Genomic DNA, 25,113 nt, shown 5'->3' with positions numbered 1-25,113 from the left:
TCCACTGGTGGACGGAAAACACGTCTAGGTGTTCAGTCCACTTATTTTTGTTGTTTATTTGATTTTTTGTTATGTTTTCTATCAATTATTTTAACATAGATGGATAACATGGGTGATTCCTGTTGACATCTTGTTAATGGATTATCTTTATTATTATTCTTCCATTAAGACAATGCTCCAGGCTGAAGATTGGATTGCAGTCTTTTCAATAACAGGGGTTTTAGACCACGTGTCCACCAACACGGAAACGATCCATAAACAAATCTTTTTGTGTTGGAGAAATAAATCTGGTCGGATCGTTTGTTTTTAAAGGTTTTACGGCGCTTGCAACGCATAAAGGTCATATCAGCGCCAGTAAAAAGAAGAAGTGGGATAGTAAAGAGTTATAGAATTACAATTAAAACACCCTAGAAAAGGCAAGACAAAGAGGAATTAGTTCAAATAGGAAACAGATGTAGATTCCAAGAGCACACTATCAGTGTACTTAGTTTGAGATCACCTAAAGGTCTCATCCAGACACAAACAGAACAGGTCCTCACTAAGAGGAATACACTCAAATGTTTACAAATCATATATAATATGTAAACAAAACATAATACAGTGCATAACAAAGAGATGATTTACAAGGGAAAAAATATCATCTCCCAAAACTATCTATACATTTGACTATTTCCCTCTCAGCAAGGGCATCCGGCCAGGGCCATGACAAAACCAAGTAATCTCATTTCATGACAAAAACAGAAAGCAAATTGGAAAACAGATATAGAAGACACTCGTTCCGCTAAGGTCAGCAACCCCACCCAGCTGGTCGGATCGTTTCAGTTGGTGTTTCCACCAAGACAAAAACGGTACGAACAGTTTATTAGCCAGTAGTACAAGTTATAGCAGTAGTGGTAGATAATATTAGTAGTAGAAGCAGACACATTTAGGTAATATCAGCGCCAGTAAAAAGGAAGGAAATTGGATAGTAAAAACATTCTAGAGGTACAGTTAAAAGAACTTGAGGAAAAAATAGACAAAGAGGAATTAGTTCAAATAGGGAACAGACATTGAGACATGTAGATCCCAAGAGCACACTGTCGGTGTACTCAGTTTGAGATCACCTTAAAGTTTCACCCATACACTAGCTTAAGATCCCACTAAGAGGAATAAACTCAAATGTTTACAAATCATATGCTAATAATAATAATAATAATAATAATAATAATAATAATAATAATAATAATAATAATAATAATAATAATAATAATAATAATAATAATAATAATAATAATGATAATAATAGTAGCTAACAGAGAAATGATTTACAAGGAAAAAAATATCATCTCTCAAGACTATAACTATTCATTCGACTGCTTCCATCCCAGCCAAGGACTCTGACCAGGGTCAGGACAAAACTAACTACATCTCATTCCAAGACAAAGACAGAGAGCAATTGGACAGCAGATACAGGGGGATAGAAGACACAGTAAGTACCTCCCTGCCCGCTGTGGGAAGTCGGGAACCCCGCCCAGAATAATTGGATTAATTTTATTTTTTATTTCAATGTAGATAACGTCAATTTGTTATGGCACATCTCACATAATATTATGACAGTTTTAAGAAAAAGAAATATATTTAATAATGATGATGATGATGATAATAATAATAATAATAATAATAATAATAATAATAATAATAATAATAATAATAATAATAATAATAAAATAATAATAATAATATTATCAATCATAAAAAAGACATAGTAATAATTATAATATACTAAACTATATTGCGAATTTTCTGTTGTACAGCTCCATGCACACAAATTATAAATCAGTAACAGTTTACAAGAATCCAAACATAATGTTTTAAAAACGTTTTGTAAAAAAAATGGAACAGATTTTATAACATCAACAAGTTCGGAATTTTGTAAGGTTGTAACAATCAACAACATTTGTGTAGTGGTCTGACAGAATGTGTCGGTTATTGCTGGGAATGAGTTTGCGATACAAGCAAAAGATGCTGTAAAATCAATATTTTGTTGAAACCTAAATCCCATATTGCACAATTATCGTTTATTAAAAAAGGAGAGTGTCATGACAACAGTTAGCAAAATTATGTTATAAATAGTCGTACAGAGGTAGTAGACCTTCAGAGCCATTCGGCCCATGGAGCCGGAGTTTATCCCGGTTTCTATAGCGTGAAACGGACAATACCAATTGCTTGCTATCCTTTGGATAGGTTGCTAGTCTATCGCAAAATACTTTCAGCCAAATCTAACAGACTCTGCTGGATGGACAAGGGGGGTCAGAAAAAAATCTCAACTGCACAAGGGATCGATCTCGGTCCCTTTGCATGTGAAGCGGGTGCTCTACCAACTGAGCTATCAGGACCCCCTATAAATGGTAATGGTAGAATTTAAGGATAAGTGGACTATTCCCAACTATATAAAGATTTTGGTAAAGTTACTGGGATAGCATTTTTTATTATTAAGCTAAAAAATAGACCTTCAGAGCCATAAGATCCATGAGCCAAAGTTTATCAGATCTATTCCATAGTATCAAATGGACAGTAGCAATTGCATACTACCCTTTGGATAGGACATGTCAAATGGAAAGTTCTCTCCATTCAATCTAAAGGTAACAGACCTAGCTACCCATTCAATGCTGGGTGAACAGAGGACGGAGGGTTCAGATTTTTTTTTAACACACCCGGGATAGGTTTTGCACGAGGAAAAGTGAGTTTTTTAAAATGATGGGAAAGCCCACTGGTCCTTAATATTGTCCAAATATTTTTTTTATTGGTAGATTTTTTTCAAATTCGGTCAAAATCTCGACATGAAAAAAAAGTGATTTTCAAATTTTCCATTTGTTTCTCAGTTTAATGAATGAATTATTGCAGAAATTTCGTGCTTATTAATAGTGTGCGCTTGGCTAAGAAACTCACAACATTGCCATCCGGAAGTATAATGGACCAACACACAAAACTATGTGTAACCTTGTACATTTATAACATGGTTAATACAGTTTAGTGAGAATTACTCACAAACATGGATGGCAAAAAACAATAACAAAGGCCTGAGTGACATAATCTTCATTCTAACTATACCATGAGCAACTGCTATCCAATGCAAGTTTTTTTGTATAGGTGAACTTTGACATTAAACTGTTTTAAAAACTGAGATTGTAATTCACTGACAGAGGATTGTGCACTTAATTGTTTTTATTGGACTCCTGATTCGGTTTGTCAGTCCATCACAAGTCTAAGTAGCAACAAATATGAAAATGAATCTCGATAAGTTTCACTTAGTAGCAATTCCGTATATCCACGATCTGACAAGGCCAAATTCAAGATTGAAATGTTGATAACTGACTTCGGAGAAATCTGCACGATCTAGATAAGTGCAGGTTTCACAATTTAAATGGCATCCACCTGTAACGTATCCCCAAACTTTCTGAATTCTGTCTTGAATCCATCGAGTTAAAGTTCTTTTTGGCGATGCCACATGTTCCAGAAATAAAAATTTCCCACCCTGTGAACACATAATAAAAAAAAAAATTTTAAATAGTAAAATTAAATCATAATGAAAGGTGGTAACATTCACTCTGATGACTTATAGGGAAAATTTTGTCTCTATCTCTGAAAAACATGAACGCTCACATCCATCCATCTTATCTATCTTAATTATGGTTGCATCAGTATTGCTTCCTAAACAGAAAAGGACTCCCGTCAGGGGATGAACAAAACAAAGTGGTCACATTTCTGTACGAGGACAAATAGAAAGATAATATAGAGGAATAGAAGAACCTATGATAACTGTTCAAACACCTGCTCAGTATTCTTGAAAGCAAAAGGAGGGAGAATAAGTACTAAAGTTAACCTCCAGAAGAAAAAAAAAGAGATAAAAGACTTAATTCATTGTGACATGGAAATTGGTGAAATTGAAAAGAGATGGAAGAGATGTTTTGCTCATCAGCTCAATTGTTGAGGATAATGACAAATGGTGTATCAGCAACAAATTTAAATGGGGTAACTTTACTTTAAGAGGAAATTAATATGTGTAAAGTGTACAATATGGGTTGTTGTTATGTTTCTTGTTCAAAAGATGCTGAAAAAGGGTTCAACCGTGGGTGATTGCACAATGACTTAGACTTATCCACTCTGTCATCTCTAGGATGGATAGTGTTTGGCTGAGTGAGCCTTGTGAGTGCTTCTATAAATCTGCTGTACTCTGTGAAAACCCATATTTAAACATTTGGCCAGAAAACTCGTCCTTCAAATATCGAACAATTTAAATGACCCTCGTCTTTGAAAAAAAACCTCTCAAACCTGGGACTTCGTGAAGTCCCAGGTTTGAGAGTTTTTTTCAAAAATGAGGGTCATTTAAATTGTTCGATATTTGAAGGATGAGTTTTCGGGCCAAATTTTTAAACATGGGTTCTTACAGAGTACGGCAGAATTGCAGTCTTATCATGAAGTTTGTGTTATGGTCACAGTCACAGTCCTGTCACAGGTTATGGAATAGAAAATGTCAGTTTCATTGGGAATTTTTTTTTTTTTAAAAACAAAAGCTTGAGCACATATATAGATAGTGCCATATCCACTAAAAATGCTCTAAGTGCTTCACAACGAGTCTATAGTCAACAGCAAAACAACTCTGAACATGTAGGACAAGACATGATGCCTCTAAGACGATATTAGAATTTCTTTTCTGACAGAGAGAACGCTACTAACGGCCAGGAATTCATTTTACACCCAAGTATGGTGAGAGTATGTGAGTAAAGAGCCTTTTTCAGGGATTCAACTATGCACCACTCAGAGTGGGACTTGAACCCAGGATCGTCCGATCTGAAAGCGAGTGTCATACCACAAGACTGCATAGCTGCACAGGGCTGCTTACCTACAGTCCTGATGTTATTCAGGGGGTCCCAAGAGTGGAGTTGGTAAAGCATACGCTTCACATACAAAGAAAGGGATACAATGGGACTGGGATCCATCCCCAGTGAAGTCAAGATTTTTTTACAACTTTCCGATCACCCTGTCCACCCAGCAGTGATTGGGTAGTTGGGTCTGTAAGATCTGGTGGAAAGTACTTTCTAATAGTTTAGCTTCCTATTCAAGGGTAGTAGCAATCGTCCTGCTATCATCCGTTTAATGATGTAGAAACCCAGATATGCCCCACCTCTATGGGCCTTTTGACTCTAAAGAACTACTTATGTTATTCACTAAGTTTTTTTTCCCATAGGTTGTGACAAAGTTCTGCACGAGTCAAAAGATTAGCTTCCCTGTGCCTGGACTTGTTACCAATTTGTCTCATAAAAGACCATGAAAGGACGAGTTGTGTCAGGAGCTATCCCCTTGCTCTGGATATCCCAAAATAGTTTTGTAGAGTGATGACCCTTCTTAAATGACTTACTTATAGTAGACATCAGAGAAACAGCGGGGACTGTCCAATGCCTGGGAGTGTTGTCAAACCCACAGTCACTGTCCAGGCCACCAGTTTCACCCGGCTGAGTTCGACCTAAAGATAACTTGACATTTGCGCCTCATATCTCCCAACAACAACATTTTCAAGATGATGATGTATCTTTTTAAAATGCATTCTCCACTTACCTTGAAAGCTGGACCTTGTAGTGATAATTAATTTTTAAAAATTACTGTTCACTCATGAGCTAACGTGTTCATCTTCAATTATGTTTTCATCTTTGTAGTATAGCCCTTGCTTTTGCACCTGAAGGTTCCTGGTTCGTTCTGCTCAAGGAGAAAAGGGGGGGGGGGGGGAGTGCAAAGTTGAGTCCTTAGGAAAGGACCTTTATTCACATTCTGTCACCATACTTGGGTGTAAAATGGCCATCTAGCCACAAATAGCGTGTTTTAAAAAATCCCATTGTGATAGCACCTCACAGGCCATATGTCTTGTCCTACATAAGCTAAGTGTTGCTATTGGCTTGGAATCACATTAAGTGCTTTGAGCATTTTGAGTGGATAGTGTTCTACATTTGCCTCATGTTTGGAAACTTGATGAGAAAACTATAAATATAAGGTGGAATATATATATATATATATATATATATATATATATATATATATATATATATATATATATATATATATACATATATATATATATATATATATATATATATATATATATATAAATTGTGGACATGTGCCTTCTATTTTAATTCAAATCAATCAAAAAGGCCTTTAAATTACAAGAGCTCACAATCTAGACTCACATTTTAAGTCCATGAGGTGAGTACAATGACCATTGCCTTACTAAATAGAACCTGTCAAAAAGAATTGATAAATATTTCATAAAATAAACAAAAAAGGAAATAGACCATTACCGGTTTCAGTACACGTCTAACTTCTTGCAAAGCGGCATCCGGATTCCGAACAGTGCAAAGGGACAAAGTACATATGACAATGTCAAACGTGTTGTCCTCAATTCCTTTCATGTCCTCTGCAAATCCTTTGACAAATTTATTAAACTTGAGTCTTTTCTTTGCATCCTTTATAGATTGTTTGATGTAACTCTCTTGGTAAGAATTGGGGTCCAGGCAAGTCACGATGGCTCTTTCTGGATAGAAATCAAAATTTCTCCCAGCTCCGACTCCTATTTCCAAAATATGCAACGGAATTGATTTTTGACGTCTACTTAGCTTATCTCCAAATCCCATTCGATTCAAGTGTCCAAACAATAGTTTCTTTTCGTTTTTCAATCGTTTATGTGTGACTATCAACCATTTGGCCTCTACCCAAGTCCGTATTTTCACAAACTTCAAATCAAAATACCATCGGATTATGATAAAAATCATCGCAGCAGGTAGAATAATACTGAATATAATATATTGCAATTGAGCATCTAAGATTCCCATCGCTAATTCGAGATATAAACAATAATCACAGTGGAAACGTGCGCATCTGAGAATCCAACAAATTTGGAACTTCGGCACGGGTCTTGGTTCTCAATAACCGGGAAATGTAAACATTGTATCATTGGGTCAGAGTTCACAGTTCACATAATACCCGAGACTCGAGTTCACGTGAATTTACACCTTGATCTGTAGGTTAGGTACGTCTCGTGATTTTCAATTTTCAGATTTTCATTCTTATCTGATGTCATTTGCCATAAAATAGGCCTTTTCTGCTTGGAAACAGACTGTGGACTTAGATCTAAACAAAGATTTTTTTCCGGAAAGAGGTTCTGCCTTCAGAATGAAATTCAAAGAGATTTTCCTTGTTTTTGTTCTTGGTTTCTTCTCATCCTTGACAATCGCACAGGTAAAAAAAATAATTAAAAAACACCCACACCCCACCCCCAAAAAAAAAACCCGCTGCAGCAATTAGGACTCGAGTCTGAATAGTCCCCTGTGGGTAGGTATTCGGACTCAAACTCCAATTGGCATGTACAATCAACAAGTTATTCGGGAGGCCTTCCGAAAGCTCCTACACATCCCTAGTATTCTTGTGTTTTTTTTATATTGTTCTAGTAGGGGGTTTGGGAGGGGGGGGGGGGGACTCTTTTTTTTATCTCCCCCCTCCCAAACCCCCTACTAGAACATTATAAAAAAAAGTCCCCCCCCCCACCCTCCCAAACCCCCTTATATACTAGAACGAGAATATTGGGAATGTAGGAGCTTTCGGAAGGCATCCCATTTTTATTTTAACATTGACAATTACATAAAATTTAAATTTAAAATGAAAACAACAATAATGGTAATAGTTACTATTATCAACAGGTAGCCTAAACCCGCTTTATTTGGCGAGGAAGACAAAATCATTGATAAATTGGAAGTCCATTAGAAATTTAAAAGAAACGAGTTAAAACCTTTCAAAAAGAACAGATGTTAGCCAAAGCAACTGGTATAAAGGAAAAGCTTTTCCAACAACTTTACAGGTTATCCAAATAAAATCAGGAATTAGAGACAACAATCCATCTAAAATTCGAGGTAGGGATATCAATCAGTTGTGTCGTCTGATATTGGCAAAACAGAATTTTCTCTGAACTCTTCTTCTGCTTCTATCAGTCACACTCTTTGTCCACTGCCCGTGCCGTGTTCACCTTGCATTTGCGTACGCCCATAAGAGTTGAGTCTGAATAGTCACGGGAGACTATATTCAGACTCGAGTCCGAATTGCCACTTGGAAAAAAAAAAAAAGCATTGAGGTTGCCACTGATTACTTAAAGAAAAATAGGGAGAGGGAGATTCAGAAGGGGGGGGGGGGGGGCTCTCCCTAATTAAAAAAATAAAAAGTTTGATTTATTTAATAATAATAAGAAATACTGCTGGGTGGGGTTCCTACCTCCCATAGCGGGCAGGGAGGTACTTGCTGTGTCTTCTATCCCCTCTTATCTGTTTTCCAATTGCTTTCTGTCTTTGTCTTGGAGTGAGATTGCTTGGTTTAGTCCTGACCTTGGTCGGAGTCCTTGGCTGAGAGGGAAACAGTTGAATGTGTAGTTATAGTTTTGGGAGATGATATTTTTTTCCTTATAAATCATCTCTGTTATGTACTGTTACTCTTTTGATTTTTAACATATGATTTATAGACATTTGAGTGTATTCCTCTTATTGGGGACCTGTGCTTGTTTCTGGATGAGACTTTTAGGTGATCTCAAACTAACTACAATGATAGTGTGCTCTTGGAATCTACATCTGTTTCCTATTTGAACCAATTCCCCTTTGTCTGCCTTATTCTTGGATGCTTTAATTGTAATTCTAGAACTTTTTACTATCCCATTTTCTTCCTTTTTTCTGGCGCTGATATGACCTTAATGTGTTGCAAGCGCCGTAAAACCCTTAAAAACAAACAAACAAAAATACAAGAAAAAAAAATCAAGTCTACCTCGACTGGAGATCGAATCTCAGACCTGATTAATGGTCAGATATTACAAGACAGAAGCTCCCGATAGTTGGGAAAGTTTTGATACCAATATTCTTCACAAGTCACAGGGGTATTCGTTTTACGCTGTGAACTCTCGCTTGCATCATATAACAGTTATACACGAGAGAATGAGATGGACGAAGATATTCCATTTCTATTTTTGAAAATATCAAATTGAGAAATTAGAGAGCAGGCACCAGTGTAAGATATATATCTAGACAAGTGTGTTTGAAACGCTGCCAGATAAAGCTAGAAAGGAAAATAGAAGAAGAAAAAAAAAACATCCTAAAAATCAGTCTACCTTGACTGGGGATCGAATCTCAGACCTTCTGATTACTGGTCGGACTTGCTACCATTACATTACAGAGGCTCCCGATAGTTGATTTTAATACTGATATACTTCACAAGGATATACGTACAATTGAAAAGAAGACTCAATGAAAACAATATTAATGCAATATTAAAAATGCTGTTTCAAAATCAACTCTGTGGGGAACCATGAGAAAGGCAGACTTCACATTTTAAAAAGATTTATTCCGGAAAAATATAAGCGAAACGCCCCACAAGGAGTAAATATCTGAGGAAGAACAAGAGAAAAGAAATGAAGGCTATGATGACATTGTGTACCTCGAAACTTGCATCAGGATTAGACATTTAGGTGATCTCAAACTAATACACTGATAGTGTGCTCTTAGAATCTACATCTGTTCCCTTTTTGAACAAATTCCCCTTTGTCTTACTTTTTCTTGGCTGCTTTAATTGTAATTCCAGAACGTTTCTTCCTTTTTACTCACGATGATATGACCTTAATGTGTTGCAAGCGTCGTAAAACTCTTTAAACAAAAAAAACAAAACAAAAGAATTTACATCAGATTTGCCAAACCTCGAAATTATTCAGTTTGTTTTGGGTTTTTTTTACTTTAAAACAACCAAAAAAAACTAACATTTTCTTTGAGTTTGTTTTTATTGTTGTAGGCCTTAATCTAGGACTTTATAACTAATAAAATGTAATTTTATTTTCAGAATGTTTCAGTGACGTGTGAAACAGGCAAATACCCTCCTGATCCAAAGTAAGTGTGCTTTATATTCACTATTATAATTAGAATTTTTATTTGATATCATCCATGGGGGAAAAAGACTATGAAAGCAACTAGCATGGAAAATAATTTTCAGTGATTGTGACCAAAACTCTCAATACAATACTGTGCAACTATGTGGTCTGGCAGTATGGCACTTGCCTTTGGATTGGAAGGTCCTGGGTTCGAGTCCTGCTCTGAGCGGTGCTTAGTAGTGCTTGGAAAATGCTCTTTACTCACATTTTCTCACCGTACTCCGGTGTAAAATAAGTTCCTGGCCATTAACTGTGTTGTCTCTGTCTGAAGAAAATTGTAATATCATCTAACAGGTGCCATGTCTTGTCCTACATGTTTAGTGTTCCTATAGGGAATGAGATTAGCGGAAGAGTAGCATCCCTTGATTGGACGTCACCGGCGGAAAAGTTATTAGAGAGAGAACGTCATGTTGGTTGTGCACATGCGTCTCTCGTCCTCGCTTTGGTGAAAGCGGCTTGAGACACTTCAAAACCAAATTGACGTTCTCTCTGTAAGGTGACATCCAATCAAGGGACGCTACCTGGGTGGGGTTCCTGACCTGCCATAGTGGGCAGGGGGGTACATACTGTGTCTTCTATCCACTTATATCTGTTTTCCAACATGCTTTCTTTGTCTTAGATTGAGATTACTTGGTTTTGTCCTGGCCCTGGCCGGAGTCCTAGCTGGGAGGGAAACAGTCAAATGCATAGTTTTTGTTTTGGGAGATGATATTTGTTTCCTTGTAAATCATCTCGCTGTTATGTATTATTATATTTTTATTTTGAATTTATAATGTAAGCATTTGAGTGTATTCCTCTTTGTTGGATTTTGTGCTTGTGTCCGGATGAGACTTATAGGTGGTCTCAAACTAAGTACTTTGATAGTGTGCTCTTGGAATCTACATCTGATCCCTATTTGTTCCCAGTTCCCCTATGTCTTACTTTTTCTTGGGTGCTTTATTTGTAATTCTAGAACTTTTTACTATCCCATTTTCTTCCTTTTTACTGGTGCTGATATGACCTAAATGTGTTGCAAGCGCCGTAAAACCCTTAAAAACAAAAACAAACAAGGGACGCTACTCTTCTGCTAATCTCATTCCCTATTGGCGGGGAACCCCTTGTAAAGCGCTTCAAGCATGTTTAGTGAATATTGCTTTCTATAAAAGCTCATGTTTATTTTGTTTTTTTAACTGTTGATTTATTTATTCACAGAACAAAAGTCTCTTCGTATGTCATCAATCTTGATTTGCCACCCGAGAAAAGATGGGATCAACTTGCCAAAGAGAAAGGCCCTGCAGTTAGTATTTGCTATTATTATTATCATCGGCAGCAGCAGCTGCTGTATTATTAATGTTGTTATTATTTTTTTTTTTTTAATTAATATTATTATTATTAATTTTATATTATTATTATTATTATTATTATTATTATTATTATTATTATTATTATTATTATTATTATTATTATTATTATTATTATTATTATTATTATTATTGTTATTATTATTATTGTTATTATTATTATTATCATTATCGTTATAACTTTCCTAACACCAAGGACTAATACAAATGTTGTGTTTTCTATCATCCTAGATCAAGTATTTGTTGGCTGGATTCAAGGATTTCCTGAAAGATTGGGGTGGCTTGGCTGAGAAAGTCATGAGCTTCATTGATTCGTATGGGGTAAGTTGTAATCATTGGAAGCAAAGATGCACATCCAGCTTTCTTTTTTCTTTTTTTTTTTTTTTTAATAATTTGTAGAGGTGTTATATGTATGTCAAAAATCAGTGGCAAGTCTTTCATTACCATTTGTCAACTAACTCGTTTTCTGCTGTTTCAGGGTTTAACCTTTGATTGGCCACATCCCAGCTTCTTGTCACAATTATAGGGAATAAATAACAATGAAAATGAATGTAAACTTTAATTTAATATATGAAAACAGATAAAATGGATGTTTCGGGTTTCCCCTTTATCAACTAATCAGGATGAATGAAACACTGCACACGAATGAGATAATGTGGTAGTGGCATTGTTAAGACAGAGCTGCCAACCTACCGCCAAAAAAGCGGAATTGTCCGCTTTTTCACATGATGGTCCGCTTTTCCGCTTTTTTCCTCATTTTGTCCGCTTTTTATTCAGCTGTCGGTCTCGGATTGGCTATGTAGTCAATTGTATATTGCGTGGCCCAAAAAAAATAATTTTACTCACTTCAATTCAAGTCATATTTTATGTGCTGTGCGATTACACTAATATCTGGTATCGATATCGTATATTCCAGAATATATTACTATATAGAAGAGTAAAGGAAGGTGCCCCAAACGTAAACAAAGGTCGAGAAGCACGTGGCAAACCACATGTTCCTGTCTTGACAGCTCACGTTCCAATGTAAATAATAGAAAAAAATAACCTTTAAAATTTGGCTGTTAGGTGGCAAAAGAAACACATATTCATAAATACTCGATCATGCATCAAATAATGTCTAGATATGGATATTTTATGGAACAAAAGGTAACATTTTCTAAAATTTATCAAAAGTTACAGTCTATCTATTTTTAGACCAGAGCAAATTACTGCGCTGGTGTGAACAAAACGAGAATTATTCGGAGCCTGATTTTCATAATAATTTAGCCTTATATTATTATTTTTGCAACTGTTAGATTTTATGTAAACATATTTTCAATACTGAAAGTGTATTGCCTACAACTCAAACTACAAAATTGGGAGACCTATATTGTGCGTAAATTATTCCGGTCCCTAACGGAAGTCACTAGCAACTTGTTATTGTTTACGTTTGGGGCAGCAAACTTTACTCTTCTATACCATTACTATTCCTGTGGTATCGAATATTTAATTTTATGTAGTCGAGTAATGATTGTAACTCAATACTCACATTTACCAATGAAATCAATGTGGAAAGTGAATCTTCCTCTTTTTCCTTAAATCTTCCTCTTTTTGGCAACCAATCTTCCTCTTTCTGTCAGGAGAGGTTGGCAGCTCTGGTTAAGATGAATCATCATTGTATATGTATGTGTGTCTGTCGTGAAATTCATAAATGTGAACTACAGTCCGGATCCTCTATTTAAGAGGCTACTATAACGACCACAAAGAAGTTTACATTAAAGCCATTATTATTTCCCAAGCTTCAGGCAGTGGATTTGGAAAGGTAAAATTAGTAAATGGTGGAAATTTCCTCATATTGTTATTTCTTTCTTCAGGGATCTCTGGACAAGACTCTACCCTACCCATTTGGAGGAGAGTTGAAAGGTCTTGCTGACAGCACAGGAATCAACTTGGGTAAGGCTGGATGGTTAGGTTGTTGTTGTACAGGATCGAAATCAGTGATATCCAAAATCTGCTCAATTGCACTACACTGAAATTATATGGTTCTAAGGGATATGTCCCCTTCGTGACATAGCAAAGTTTATAATTTTTTAACATAATACATTATGATAGTTGAAATACATCTATCACCATAAGGGTCTTTTTCCTGTATTTTCTTAGACTTGACACACGCAGATTCTTCCTTTAATACTCCTTCATTCTATTTTTAAACTTATCCCATTCTTAAATCTTGAATGCTTACACGCCCACAGACGCACTTTAAAGCTTTACGTCTTTCGACAACCCAGTCACCCATTTTACTAGATGAGGGAAACAGTTGAATGTATAGTTATAGTTTTGGGAGATTATATTATTTTCATTGTAAATCATCTCTCTGTTATGTACTGTTGTTATTTTGTTTTTTTTTGTTTTTTTTAAAAACATTTGAGTGTATTCATCTTCGTGGAATCGTGTTGCTGGTTTCTAGGTGGGGGGGGGGGGGGGGGGGGGGGGGGTAGGTTTAGGATATCATATAATTCAATGTCAGATAACTTAAGATTTCGATTATTATATTTTTCTTTTTCTTAACTTGACTGTACTGTTAAAACTTGCTTTTAGATAGATTCATTTGGAAAGTAATCAAAAAAATAATGTAAAATGACAGAAAACCCTGGTGTAAAGGTGAAACTTTGTTTGCTTTTGAAAAGTTCAGGCATCATACTGTACTATAAACTTTCAAAATAAATTCATCTCTTTAATATTGAAAATCATTTTTTTTCTCTTAATTTGCACTTCAGGGGAGATGATCTTGTACAACCTTTTCTATGAAGTGTTCACGGTGTGTACCTCCATTGTGGCTGAGGACCCACAAGGTAAGCACAATCAATAGTTTAACTTCAATTCTGAGTTAAGGTGTGGTTTCCTTCCATTGAGGATTGAGAGGGGAGATCACTCATGTTCAATTGTCTATACCGCTCTGTGTTTCCTTGACCATCTTATAGATTGCATTGTCGCTTTTTAAAATATTATTTTAGTACTGTTTTATTGAAAAACACCATATGTGCTATTTGGTTAACATTGCGTATGTTGTGTTTTTTTAAAACAAAGGCAGTGTAGGAATAATCTTTTGCACCCACAGATATGTATTATTACTTTTCTTTCAAAGGTAAATATGCAATTAATTGTTTGTCTTTTTTCTCCATTTTTTATTTGTGTTAGTATTCCTAATCTCTGACAATATAACGAGATAACATCAAAACAAGACAGTAATTGTTTAAGAGATACTTTCTTCATTACAAAAATATACTTATATATCGGTTATGTGGTCTTGCAGTATGACACTCGCTTTCGGATCGGAAAGTCCTGGATTCGAGCCTCGCTCGACGCATAGTTGAGTCCTTGGAAAAGGCTCTTTACTCACATTTCTCACTCTACTCAGGTGTAAAAGGAGCATCTGGTCATTAACAGCGTTGTCTCTGTCCGAAAAAAATGTAATATCGCCTTACAGGTGTCATGTCCCATCCTTGTCGGCCAGGGACCCTTACAAAGCACTTTGAGCACGCTGAGTGGAGATTGCACTATATAAAAGCTCAATTTTTTATTTTAAAAATTAATTTCAAAGGGAAAAATAGGGGGAAGAAGATACATTTTGATGCAATTTTTTTTATGCCTCGGTATTGTATGTTGCATACTATATTTATAATGTCGTCTGGTTTGGTAGGAGATAAATATCGATTCCCCCCCCCCCCCCCCTTCTGACCAATAGTATATATTGATTTCACAACAAATAGTATGTTTGTCACAAGACAAACTTATGATTTACTGTTTTTTTTAACAAGTCCATGATCTGAAATTTGTTTTATTTTCCCTTGACAGGACAACTATACCATGCAAGAAACCTGGACTTTGGATTATTTATGGGGTAAGTTTTTTAAAAGTTTTTTTTAGAGACTTTCGCCCCATGGAGCCGGAGTTTATCCCAGTTTCAGTGGCATGAAATGGACAAAAGCTAAAGCTTGCTATCCTTTGGATTGGGTGCTAGTCTATCGCAAAGTACTTTCCACCAGATCTAACAAGGCTCAACCACCCATTCACTGCTAGCTAGACAGGGGTGGTCAGGGAAAAAAAAAGTCTTGACCACTGCACCCAGGATCGATCATGGTCCCTTCTCATCTGAAGTGTTTTCTCTACCAACTGATTCATCAGAACCCCTGAAAGTAGAAAATAAAATGAAAGAGTTTATGATTACAAAATGGCAAACTCAACAACGTGATGCTAAAGTTGATAATTATGCCCCTCTACTATGACATAAGATATCGTCGCCAAGGCATCCCTCAAGGGAATATTGATAATTCATCAACCAAGATGTATGATGTCAACAGAAATCACCCATGTTGCCCAAATGAGCAAATTGGGAGTTGATAATCTTGCCCAAGGAAAAAAACGAAAGTGCCTGAAATGGGGCTCGAACCCAGGACCCTCTGGGCCACAATGCAATGTCTTAACTACTCGGCCACTTCCCCCATTATTAAAGTTGATATCAAAACAAAATCATAGTCTTTCTTTACCAATGCCTCCATCACCATTTGTCTATAGGTGGGATGTGAAGAACAAGACATGGAGCATCACTGAGAGGTTGCGTCCCTTGATTGTAAACCTGGACTGGCAGAGGGGAGGCAAGACTGTTTTCAAATCTGTCAACTACGCTGGCTACACCGGAATCCTAACTGCTGTCAAACCTGTAAGATTGTTTCATAAATGTCGGAATAACACATTGAGCCTTATGGTTTTTGTTCTTTTTCTTTAATCACCACCAGTAGTGATATTGATGTCAATGCTTTGTATAGAGAAAATTTACTGAATTGATCAGTGAAGACATCATTCTGCAAGTCCCCGACAAACCTGCTTTGACCCTGAATCTGTATATTAAGTGGATTTTAGTTCTAGAAATCTACATAAAACGATACATCCATATTTTATTTTTCTTAATGTGTATTGTTTTCATGCTTAATTTAGCATCTCTCTGGGTTTCTTGAATTGTATACACCTGCTAGACTACTCTGATCTCAAAATGAATGACTGATTGGTGTTCCCATAAGTAAACTATCTTTAGCTGAATAATCTTTCTCTGTCGGGGCCCCAAAAGGATGGAACAAATTAGATAAAGAAATTAAAGGTGTCCGGGACCTCAGTTAATTTTAGGAAACTTTTGAAAACATTTCTATGCAGGCAGGCTTTTCACATGAAACTGACACAGTTACCGATCGGCTGCTCATGTGGTGAGGAGGAAGATGCAGAACATATACTGCAGCCGTGCAGAAAATACGCAACCCATAGAGAAGATATATGGCCCTCTGCAACTTCTCTACATAAAAACTTTTTGGCCCGCTAGAACTACTAAAAAAGACGAGTACAATATTCTTTGAAACTGGACTCCGGATATAAAGGCATACGAGGAGAAGAAGGAAGTATTTTGAGTAGTCATAGTATTCGCCTTTTGTTACCTATTGTCTTTGTATGTGTAGTGCCTTAGAGCACTTGTGGATTAGGCGTGCTATATAAATTATTACATTACACATAGAAATCCTCATTTAGAAAATATATAATTTGTCTTTTTTTTCATGCAATTTGCTTCCAGAAAATATTCACCATGACCATGGATGAAAGATTCAATATCGATGGAGGATTCATTGGTTTGTATGACCTTAGTGTTGCAAGTGCCGTAAAACCCTTAAAAACACAAACATCTTATTGTATATCATCTCTCTGTCATGCATTGTATTATTTTTGTTTTATATATGTATGATTTGTAAACATTTGAGTGTATTCCTCGTAGTGAGGACCTGTGCTTGTGTCAGGATGAGATATTTAAGTGTGCTCTTGGAATTTACATCCATTCCCCTTTGTCTTCCTGTTTCTTTGGAATTTAATTGTAATTTTAGAACTTTTTACTATCCCATTTTCTTCCTTTTCACTGGTGCTGATATGACCTGAATGTGTTGCAAGCACCATGAAACCCTTTAAAACAAGCATCTGTCCCAAATGTTAGATCCAACTGCATGAATGTGAAGATAAGTTAATGAATAGACTACAATCAATGGTATCTGAGTTAACAGTCATAATAAAAATTATTAGTTCCGTGTCTTTTTCATGATTCAGCCTTTATTTTAAAATCAGTTTACATGCATCTAAAACCAATTTTTTTTTTTCGAAAAAATAACTTCTTAAAGCATTGAAAATATAAGACTAGAAATTATGAAATCTTGTAGTGTCGTCTTTCTATCAATGCATAACTTACTTATCGGAACCAATGACCACCTGAACTCTAGCTCTTCGGTCTTGTGCTATGACATAGAAGATGCACAACAATCATGAAATAAGGTATGTGCTGTATGAAAGTTCTAAATTGAAATATTTTGTTTTAATTGGGGTTTTTTTTTAACATAACGTTTTCATTTCATTCAGAAAAAGTGTGGAGCGGACACTTATATCAATAATGATGAGAAAAAATAGGGTATGGAGATGTGTCAGATGAAAACAGAGAATAAAAAGTCAAGGGGTCAGTGCCAAACTCAGGATCCAATTGACACGACACCCTCTGCCTGGCGGGGTGTCGTGTCAATTTGGATTCAATAGTCTGATGTCACATTACTCAGCATCGGCAAGCAGCGTGGTTCGAAACAAAGAAAATCGATACTTTTTATTCTTCATGCTGGCTAGAACTTTTCATATGTCATGTGATCAGAATGTATAAAAGTCAAAACATGATCATATTTTTGTTTTTCTCCTCTGGATACACTTTTATGCTCGTCTGAGAAATATTTCATAATGGCGACTGCCATTGTTCCGGTAGTTTAGAGCCAGTTACTAAGTTACCATGCGTCATTACGAGGGAAGTGATGCTACGACTGTTGAAGCCTATTGGATCCTGAGTTTGGCTCTGACCCCATGACTTTTTATTCTGTTTTCATCTGGCTCGTCTCCATACCCTATTTTTCTCATCATTCCATTCAGAGCATCTTGAAACATAATCATCTTAATCATTGATAGATGCATTCATCATAATTTCTCATTTTGTTAATTTCTCCAGGTGTTATCGAATGGTTGCTTGGTAACCGCAACGAGTCATGGATGGGATTTTTGACAAGAGATGTGATGGAGAATGCTACAAGCTATGATGAAGCCGTCCTCAAATTGGCCAATACAAAGCTCTTGGCACCAGCCTACTTTATTGTAGGGGGAAACCAGTCAGGACAGGTACTTAGATGAAGACGCATATCATAAAAGCTTTCTTGGTTAATTTTACATATTTTCCTGTTGGGGGGGGGGGGGGGGGTAGAGAGAATTCTTTGTCTTTCAAAGTTTTTTGATGTTCATTGAATTGAAGCATTTTAGAGAGTTAATGCACCAAGATTACCAATACACATTCAAGAATCTTTTTAATAATGTCATAGATAAGCAAGATATCATGATATAGTGCGGCTATGTGGTCTTGTGGTATGACACTCATTTTCGGATCAGAAGATCCTGGGTTCGATCCCGCTCGAAGCATAGTTGAGTCCTTGGAAAACGCTCTTTACTCACATTCTCTCACTTTACTCAGGTGTAAAATGAGTAAAAATACTTTGTGCATGATTTGTGAATATTGTGACATATAAATGCTCTGTTTTTGTTGTTAGTAATGAGGGCCTAAATAGACAAGCCCTGATGGGCCCATGGCAAAAAAAAAATTAGTACCAGTTCTGGAAATCAATGCTAAGGAAGGCAAGGTAGATGGTTCTTAAGGTAATTTGAAAACGTGCAAATTAAGTGATTTTCTTTATTTTAGATGTAAATGTTGAAAAATTCAATTTATTAATTTTTTTTTTAAGTGAAAGAAAATGTTTTGTTAATTCAATATCATTTTCCAGGAATTGTTAATGATTGTAAAGAAGTGGTTTGGGGGTCCCGATAGCTTAGTTGGTATAGCACTTGCTTCGCACGCAAAGGGACCAAGATTAGTCCTGGGTGCAGTCGAGATGTTTTTCTGACCCCCCCTGTGCACCCAGTAGTGAATGGGTAGCTGAGTCTATGAGATTCGGCGGAAAGTACTTTGCAATAGACTAGCGTCCTATCCAAAGGATAGCAAGAAATTGCTATTGTCTGTTTCACACTATAGAATCCGGGATAGACTCGGCTCGATGGGGCCGAACGGGTAAAGAAGTGGTTTAACATCAAATCATTGATACTGAATTCATTTATGACAGGGATCCGTAGTCACACGCTCCAGGACAGCATCCCTTCACTACTGGACAATGAAGCAGGCATCAAAATGGTACATTCTAGAAACCAACTATGACCACTGGGAGGCCCCACTGTTCTTGGATGACCGGAGAGCCCCAGCACACAAGTGTATGGACAAGACTGGACAAAAGGTATGGACAGTTTTGAACATTGAACATAAATATTTTTTTAAAAACCCAAAAAGTGAGCTTTTATATAGAGCAATATCCACTAAACGTATTCTAAGCGCTTTACAAAGGGTCCTTGACGAAAAGCAACACATAACATATAGAATGAGGCATGACGCCTGTTAGGCGATAATACATTTTTTTCAACAGAGACAATGCTGTTAACAACCAGGTACTCAATTTACACCTGAGTATGGTGAGAGATTGTCAGTAAAGAGTCTTTTCCAAGGAATCAATTATCAGATCCGAAAGCAAGTGTCATTCCACAAGACTACATAGCCACACAAAACACTTGCATGTATTATTGGAAAAGTTTGAGCCAATGTGGAGGTCCCGATAGCTCAGACAGTAGAGCAATGCTTCACATGCCAATGGACCGAAATCAATCTGAGGTGAAGTAGAGATTTTTTTTTCCTGGCCACTAACAGCTTTGTCTCTGTCCGAAAAATTGTAAGTTCGTCTCACAGGTGTCGTGTCTCGTCCTACATGTTAAGTGTTGCTGTTGGCGAGTGACCCTTGAAAAGCGCTTTGAGCATGTTTAGTGGATGTTGCACTATATAAAAGCTCAAGTTTTCATTATGTTTTAGGATATAAATGTTTGAGATAATTAAGTTGCTAAAACGTCATATTAAAATACTTTTTTTTTTCCAGGCTGTGGGCTTTGCAGGAATCTTTAATGTGTTATCCTCACAACCAGTTTTGAATAAGGTAAGAATTAGATCACAATCCAAATTTTTATCAAAGAGGGTCCGATAAATTGAATGTTTTTTGCAAGCGTAAAGGAATTTAATATGCTGAGATAAAAACAATTGAAGCTGTCCTGTGCCATGCTGCATGCAAGCTCTTTCTGTAATGATTACATCTACAATTGCAGTGTAGCGGTCCTGATAACGTCGTTGGTAGATCACTTGATTTACATGCAAAGAAAAAGATCAATGCTTTGTGAAGTCAAGATTTTTTTCCAACACCACCCCTTCTCTGTCCAACGAGCTGTGATTGGGTTTCTGGATCTTTAGATCAAGCAGAAAATACTTTGCGATTGTCCAATCCAAAGGGTAGCAAATAATTGTTTTTGTTCATTTCGTGCTATAGAAACCAGGATAAACTTCTCCATGGGCCTAATGGCTTTGAAGAACTACCATAGCAGCATGACAGTTAAGAAAGCACAACTAAAGTGGATTTTTTTTTTGTTACCAAGAAAACAAGTAATACACCCTAATTTATGCTTATATAACACAACCACTCAAAAGCATTTCATAATGACAATATTTGATCAACTCAAAATGTTGAAACAAACGTGTTGACATGGCAGATTTAAGCATCTTCAATCAAAAGTCAAAACACTTCAGCATTAACCTCTGTTGTGATTTAATAACCATCAAATGGGGTTGCTTTGTCTAAGTGGATTTGGAACATTTTAAGTATTTTCAGCCTCGTTGCATTTTTTATCCTTGTTAAAAGGATTTATCAAAGCTATAAAAACTGCAAAACTATACTCTTTTTTTTTTTAAATCAGGCCCTTCCGCGCAGCATCTAACAATTGTTAGATGCCGTCGTCATGGCATTCCATGAAGGAATATACTGATAATTTATCAAACAAACTTTTAGTGTCAACAGGAATCACCCGTGTTGTCCAAAGTGAGCTAATTGGAAGTTAATAATCTTGCCCAAAGAAATGAAATGAAAGAACCTAAAGCGGGACCCAAACTTATGACCATCTGGTATAAAGTGCGATGCCTTAGTCACCCAATCTCTTACTCCAATTATACTTTGTACTATTCAGTTCATTTTCATTGTAAATTATTTTTAAACTATAATTCAGATAAGAAACCACCTTGTACAAAATTTGTACCAACTAAATTGCGGCAATGTGGTGTTGTGGTATGACACACACTTTTGAAGGTCCTGGGCTCAAGCCTCGCTCGGGGCACAGTTGAGTCCTTGGAAAAAGCTCTCCATTCATATTGTCACCGTACTCAGGTGTAAACTTGAGTACCTGGCAGTTAACAGCATTGTTCCTTTCTGAAAAGATTGTAACATCGCCTAACAGGCGTCATGTCCCATCCTAAATGTGAAGTGATGCTGTTGGTCCAGGGCCCCTTGTAAAGCGCTTTGAGCATGTTGAGTTGATATTGCGCTGTATAAAAAAAGCTCAAAGTGAATTAAATCCCTCTTGGAAATAATTATTCTGATATAAAATTTTTAACTGTTATCTTCAGCTCACTACCTACACAGCATTGATGAAAGTATCGACTGGGGAACTGGAAACCTACATTCAAGATTGCAAGGACCCCTGTGCTCCTTGGTAAACGCACTCAATGTGTTGACAGACAGTCTTTTGTTCTTGTTATAGCTGTTTTAGTGGTTTCCTATGACCTAAATCTGTTTCAACCACTGTAAAACCCTTAAAAACTAACAAAACAAACATTTTTTTTGTATTATCAGTTGTTGTCTTTGTTGTTAATCCAGTGGCCTTTAAACTTCTTCTCCTCATTCCGGTACCTGGTCCAATTTATTTTTATTGTTCAGTTGTACTGTATATTGTGTGATTTTGGGATTTTTTTAAGTATAGAAGAAAAAGGAGTAAGTCTAGAATATCAGTGCTCTTTGAAGTATAAAATTGATGTTTTATGTAGATTGTGAAATTAATGAGCACACCTAAGGGTTTTGGGATTGAACCTATTTCGATATTACAGATAGTCTGTATGTTTCTTTTGCAGTTGAGAGGATTTCATCCCTATGGTTATTTTCCAAGAGTTGATTCAGTTTTTAAGATGTTAGAGAATTGTTTTATTTTTTTTTAAACTTTAAAAACTCCAATTGCTTTTTTCTCTAGAAGTCCATTCCAATAACCTTCTATGCTAAGTAAATGTTAGGAAATTTAGCATTTGTTAGACTTATTTAGTTTTTGTTTGTTTCGGGTTTTTAAAAATTGTTCTATTTCTTTAACTCTCCATGGATTAAGTAACGGCGTGAACCACTCCCATTGTCTTCCTCTATGTTAATAGCCCAGACATGTTTCATATTATTTGGGATCATTTTGAAGAACAGAACTATTAGGGCTTGTGTTTTTGTCATGTTTATTATATAAGGTACAGATTACTATTAAAGGTGTGCTTAACATTTTTTTGGTTTAAATTAAAGTGGTTTTTTAAAATACAAAATGGATCATTGCTGTTTTTTTATTTCAAACTCCTTGAATTGTTCTAGTCGTGTCACTCTAAGTTAAAACGGGTTCAGTAATTGAGACTTCGCACATCCAATCAGATAGCAATCTGTAATTGTCTTTGGACTTCCAATAACAGATTGCGTTGTGCAATTGCATTACTGTTGTTATTTTGGTCATCATCTTTATTTCATTATTAATAATATTATTATTGGTATAAGTATCATTATTATTATTATTATTATTATTATTATTATTATTATTATTATTATTACTATTACTATTATATTATTATTATTATTATTATTATTATTATTATTATTATTATTATTATTATTATAGTATTATGGTTAAAAGTATTATTATTTACTTTTCTTCTTTTTTTTTTTTTATGTATAAAAGAATATGCGATTTTCCAAAGAATATTCCACTCCATTTTGAAATATATTTATTTGACATTTAGTCCTCGATCACTGCAAATTTTTTTTCTTTTTTTTTTTTAAATTTCTTCTCCACATATATTTAGGTTTCCATTCATATTAAAATTCATTTTACTTACAAAAATGTTGTCCAATTTAGTTGTGGTCAGTTTAAAAGCTTCAGGCAACTCTTAATTGAAATGGTCTTGTATGGATTCCCCCCCCCCCCCCCCCCCCCCAAAAAAAAAAAAAAACCTCCACAGTGTGAATTTTCTCTTCTTGGTATCCCAGTAGAGTTGATATTTGAAACAGTGCTATATGTAATTTAAAAACACAATTGTATGCAAACGATTGTTTAATTTAATTAATTCAACATCTGTCGCTGTGATAATGAAATCCGTATTAAATGCATTTTTAATTTTATGAATAACGGATGATTTTTGTAGAATGGTTACAGTGGGGTCACATCGCGACAAAAAAATAAAATAATTAATACATAAATGTTGACCAGCGCGACTTATAGTACAATGACACCATATGATCTTGGACAAAATGAATATCTGATGTATGCTGTATCAGAATTGTGTCAGAAGAAGGGGTTTATCAAAATTGTGTTAATTTATTAAGATAAAACAAGGCTTTTATGCCGTGGAATTTAGATTAATTTTTTTTTTCTGGTCTTAAACGAGGAAAGACAAAATATAATAGATTACGCGTTTAGTGCATTCCTAAGACCCATATTATATTCATCATAGTTATACAGGTCTTGTATAATAATTATGTCCAGAAGTTTTGTGCGATACTATTCCTAATATGATATTTATATGTCCATCCACAGTGCCATTCTTTTTCTGTTGTTCCTATGTATATTTGGATTGCCGTTTTAACTCATGATCCAATTTGGTTTCATCTAGATCATAACTCTTCTTGGCAGTGGTTTTGATTCTCCTTTTTTTTTTTGACTTGATACTCCACATTGTTTTATTATTGTTATTGTTGTTATTATTATTATTATTATTATTATTATTATTATTATTATTATTATTATTATTATTATTATTATTTATTATTATTATTTTGTTGTTTTTTGTTGGGTTTTTTTTTGTTTTTTTTGTTTTTTTAATTATTATTTTTATTATTATTGATATTTTTGTTGTTATTCATATCATCATCATTACTAATAAACAAAATTGCTGGCATACATAATCAAAAGTTAATATTGTTCTAAACATGGATGAAATATTCTACAAGTAAGCCTGTTTCATTTCAAATTGAGCTTATAGCATTTATCAGACGACACCAAATACAAAAACATCCATTGGTTTACAGATATTTTTGACTGCTTTTGACCAACAAGTGTAACTGTAAATTGGTATTATATTTTCCACCAAGCCTATATTTTGACCATTTCCACCATCCCAGCATGATTGTTTCATCGACTGACAATAATTTATTAAATTAACCAAATCACAAGGATAGCTCGAGTGATTTTAACTTGTAATTATCTGTAATAAAATATTAAGTTTTGATATTAATTTGCCAGAGTTATACTCCATACTGACAAAAACATGTTTACTTATTGACAAAGCGAAAATATAGATATGAATACTTCGCGCTTTCATTTATTGTGATTTTCTTTCTGGTGTTGAACCTCTTTCCACCGAGAAATTTTGAAGAATGATAAATGTAATCCTATGCACCATGGCATTGACTCAATAAAATTATTTTTTCATATAATGATGGTGTTTCGAATCAGAATTATTTTTTTTTGTGTGTGGATTACACTGTAAGTTTGAGC

The 25,113-nt window shown here is 35.4% G+C and overlaps 2 protein-coding genes across 2 annotated transcripts; one reads left to right on the top strand and one right to left on the bottom strand.

The window, feature by feature from the left end:
- Positions 1–1,711: 1,711 nt before the first annotated feature.
- On the bottom strand, positions 1,712–6,931 carry LOC144970501 (thiol S-methyltransferase TMT1A-like). The gene is made up of 2 exons (XM_078910208.1): positions 6,333–6,931; positions 1,712–3,514 (listed from the first exon to the last, which is right to left on the bottom strand). Exons 1-2 carry the CDS (start codon positions 6,861–6,863, stop codon positions 3,284–3,286), a joined length of 762 nt encoding a protein of 253 aa, XP_078766334.1. The 5' UTR covers positions 6,864–6,931; the 3' UTR covers positions 1,712–3,283.
- Positions 6,932–7,023: 92 nt separating this feature from the next.
- On the top strand, positions 7,024–23,158 carry LOC144970500 (acid ceramidase-like). The gene is made up of 13 exons (XM_078910207.1): positions 7,024–7,269; positions 9,895–9,941; positions 11,174–11,258; positions 11,554–11,643; positions 13,176–13,254; positions 14,079–14,153; positions 15,157–15,202; positions 15,877–16,021; positions 16,919–16,973; positions 18,371–18,537; positions 19,527–19,694; positions 20,382–20,438; positions 21,950–23,158. Exons 1-13 carry the CDS (start codon positions 7,204–7,206, stop codon positions 22,037–22,039), a joined length of 1,170 nt encoding a protein of 389 aa, XP_078766333.1. The 5' UTR covers positions 7,024–7,203; the 3' UTR covers positions 22,040–23,158.
- Positions 23,159–25,113: the final 1,955 nt, after the last annotated feature.

Source organism: Berghia stephanieae, chromosome 4 (assembly GCF_034508935.2).
Source record: "Berghia stephanieae isolate SIO BIC M18660-M18661 chromosome 4, UCSD_Bste_1.3, whole genome shotgun sequence".
Lineage (NCBI taxonomy): Eukaryota > Metazoa > Mollusca > Gastropoda > Nudibranchia > Aeolidiidae > Berghia > Berghia stephanieae.
The sequence above is the reverse complement of the archived record's forward strand: the minus strand, read 5'-3'. Positions and strand labels throughout refer to the sequence as shown.

What these genes read in the sequence shown, in the direction of transcription:
- LOC144970500 (XM_078910207.1), top strand. Translation starts at nt 7,204, where the DNA reads ATGAAATTCAAAGAGATTTTCCTTGTTTTTGTTCTTGGTTTCTTCTCA. An exon ending in AAATACCCTCCTGATCCAAA is followed by an intron (nt 9,942 to 11,173) that starts GTAAGTGTGCTT and finishes ATTTATTCACAG; the next exon opens with AACAAAAGTCTCTTCGTATG. An exon ending in CCAAAGAGAAAGGCCCTGCA is followed by an intron (nt 11,259 to 11,553) that starts GTTAGTATTTGC and finishes CTATCATCCTAG; the next exon opens with ATCAAGTATTTGTTGGCTGG.
- LOC144970501 (XM_078910208.1), bottom strand. Translation starts at nt 6,863, where the DNA reads ATGGGAATCTTAGATGCTCAATTGCAATATATTATATTCAGTATTATT. An exon ending in TTAGACGTGTACTGAAACCG is followed by an intron (nt 3,515 to 6,332) that starts GTAATGGTCTAT and finishes ATGTGTTCACAG; the next exon opens with GGTGGGAAATTTTTATTTCT.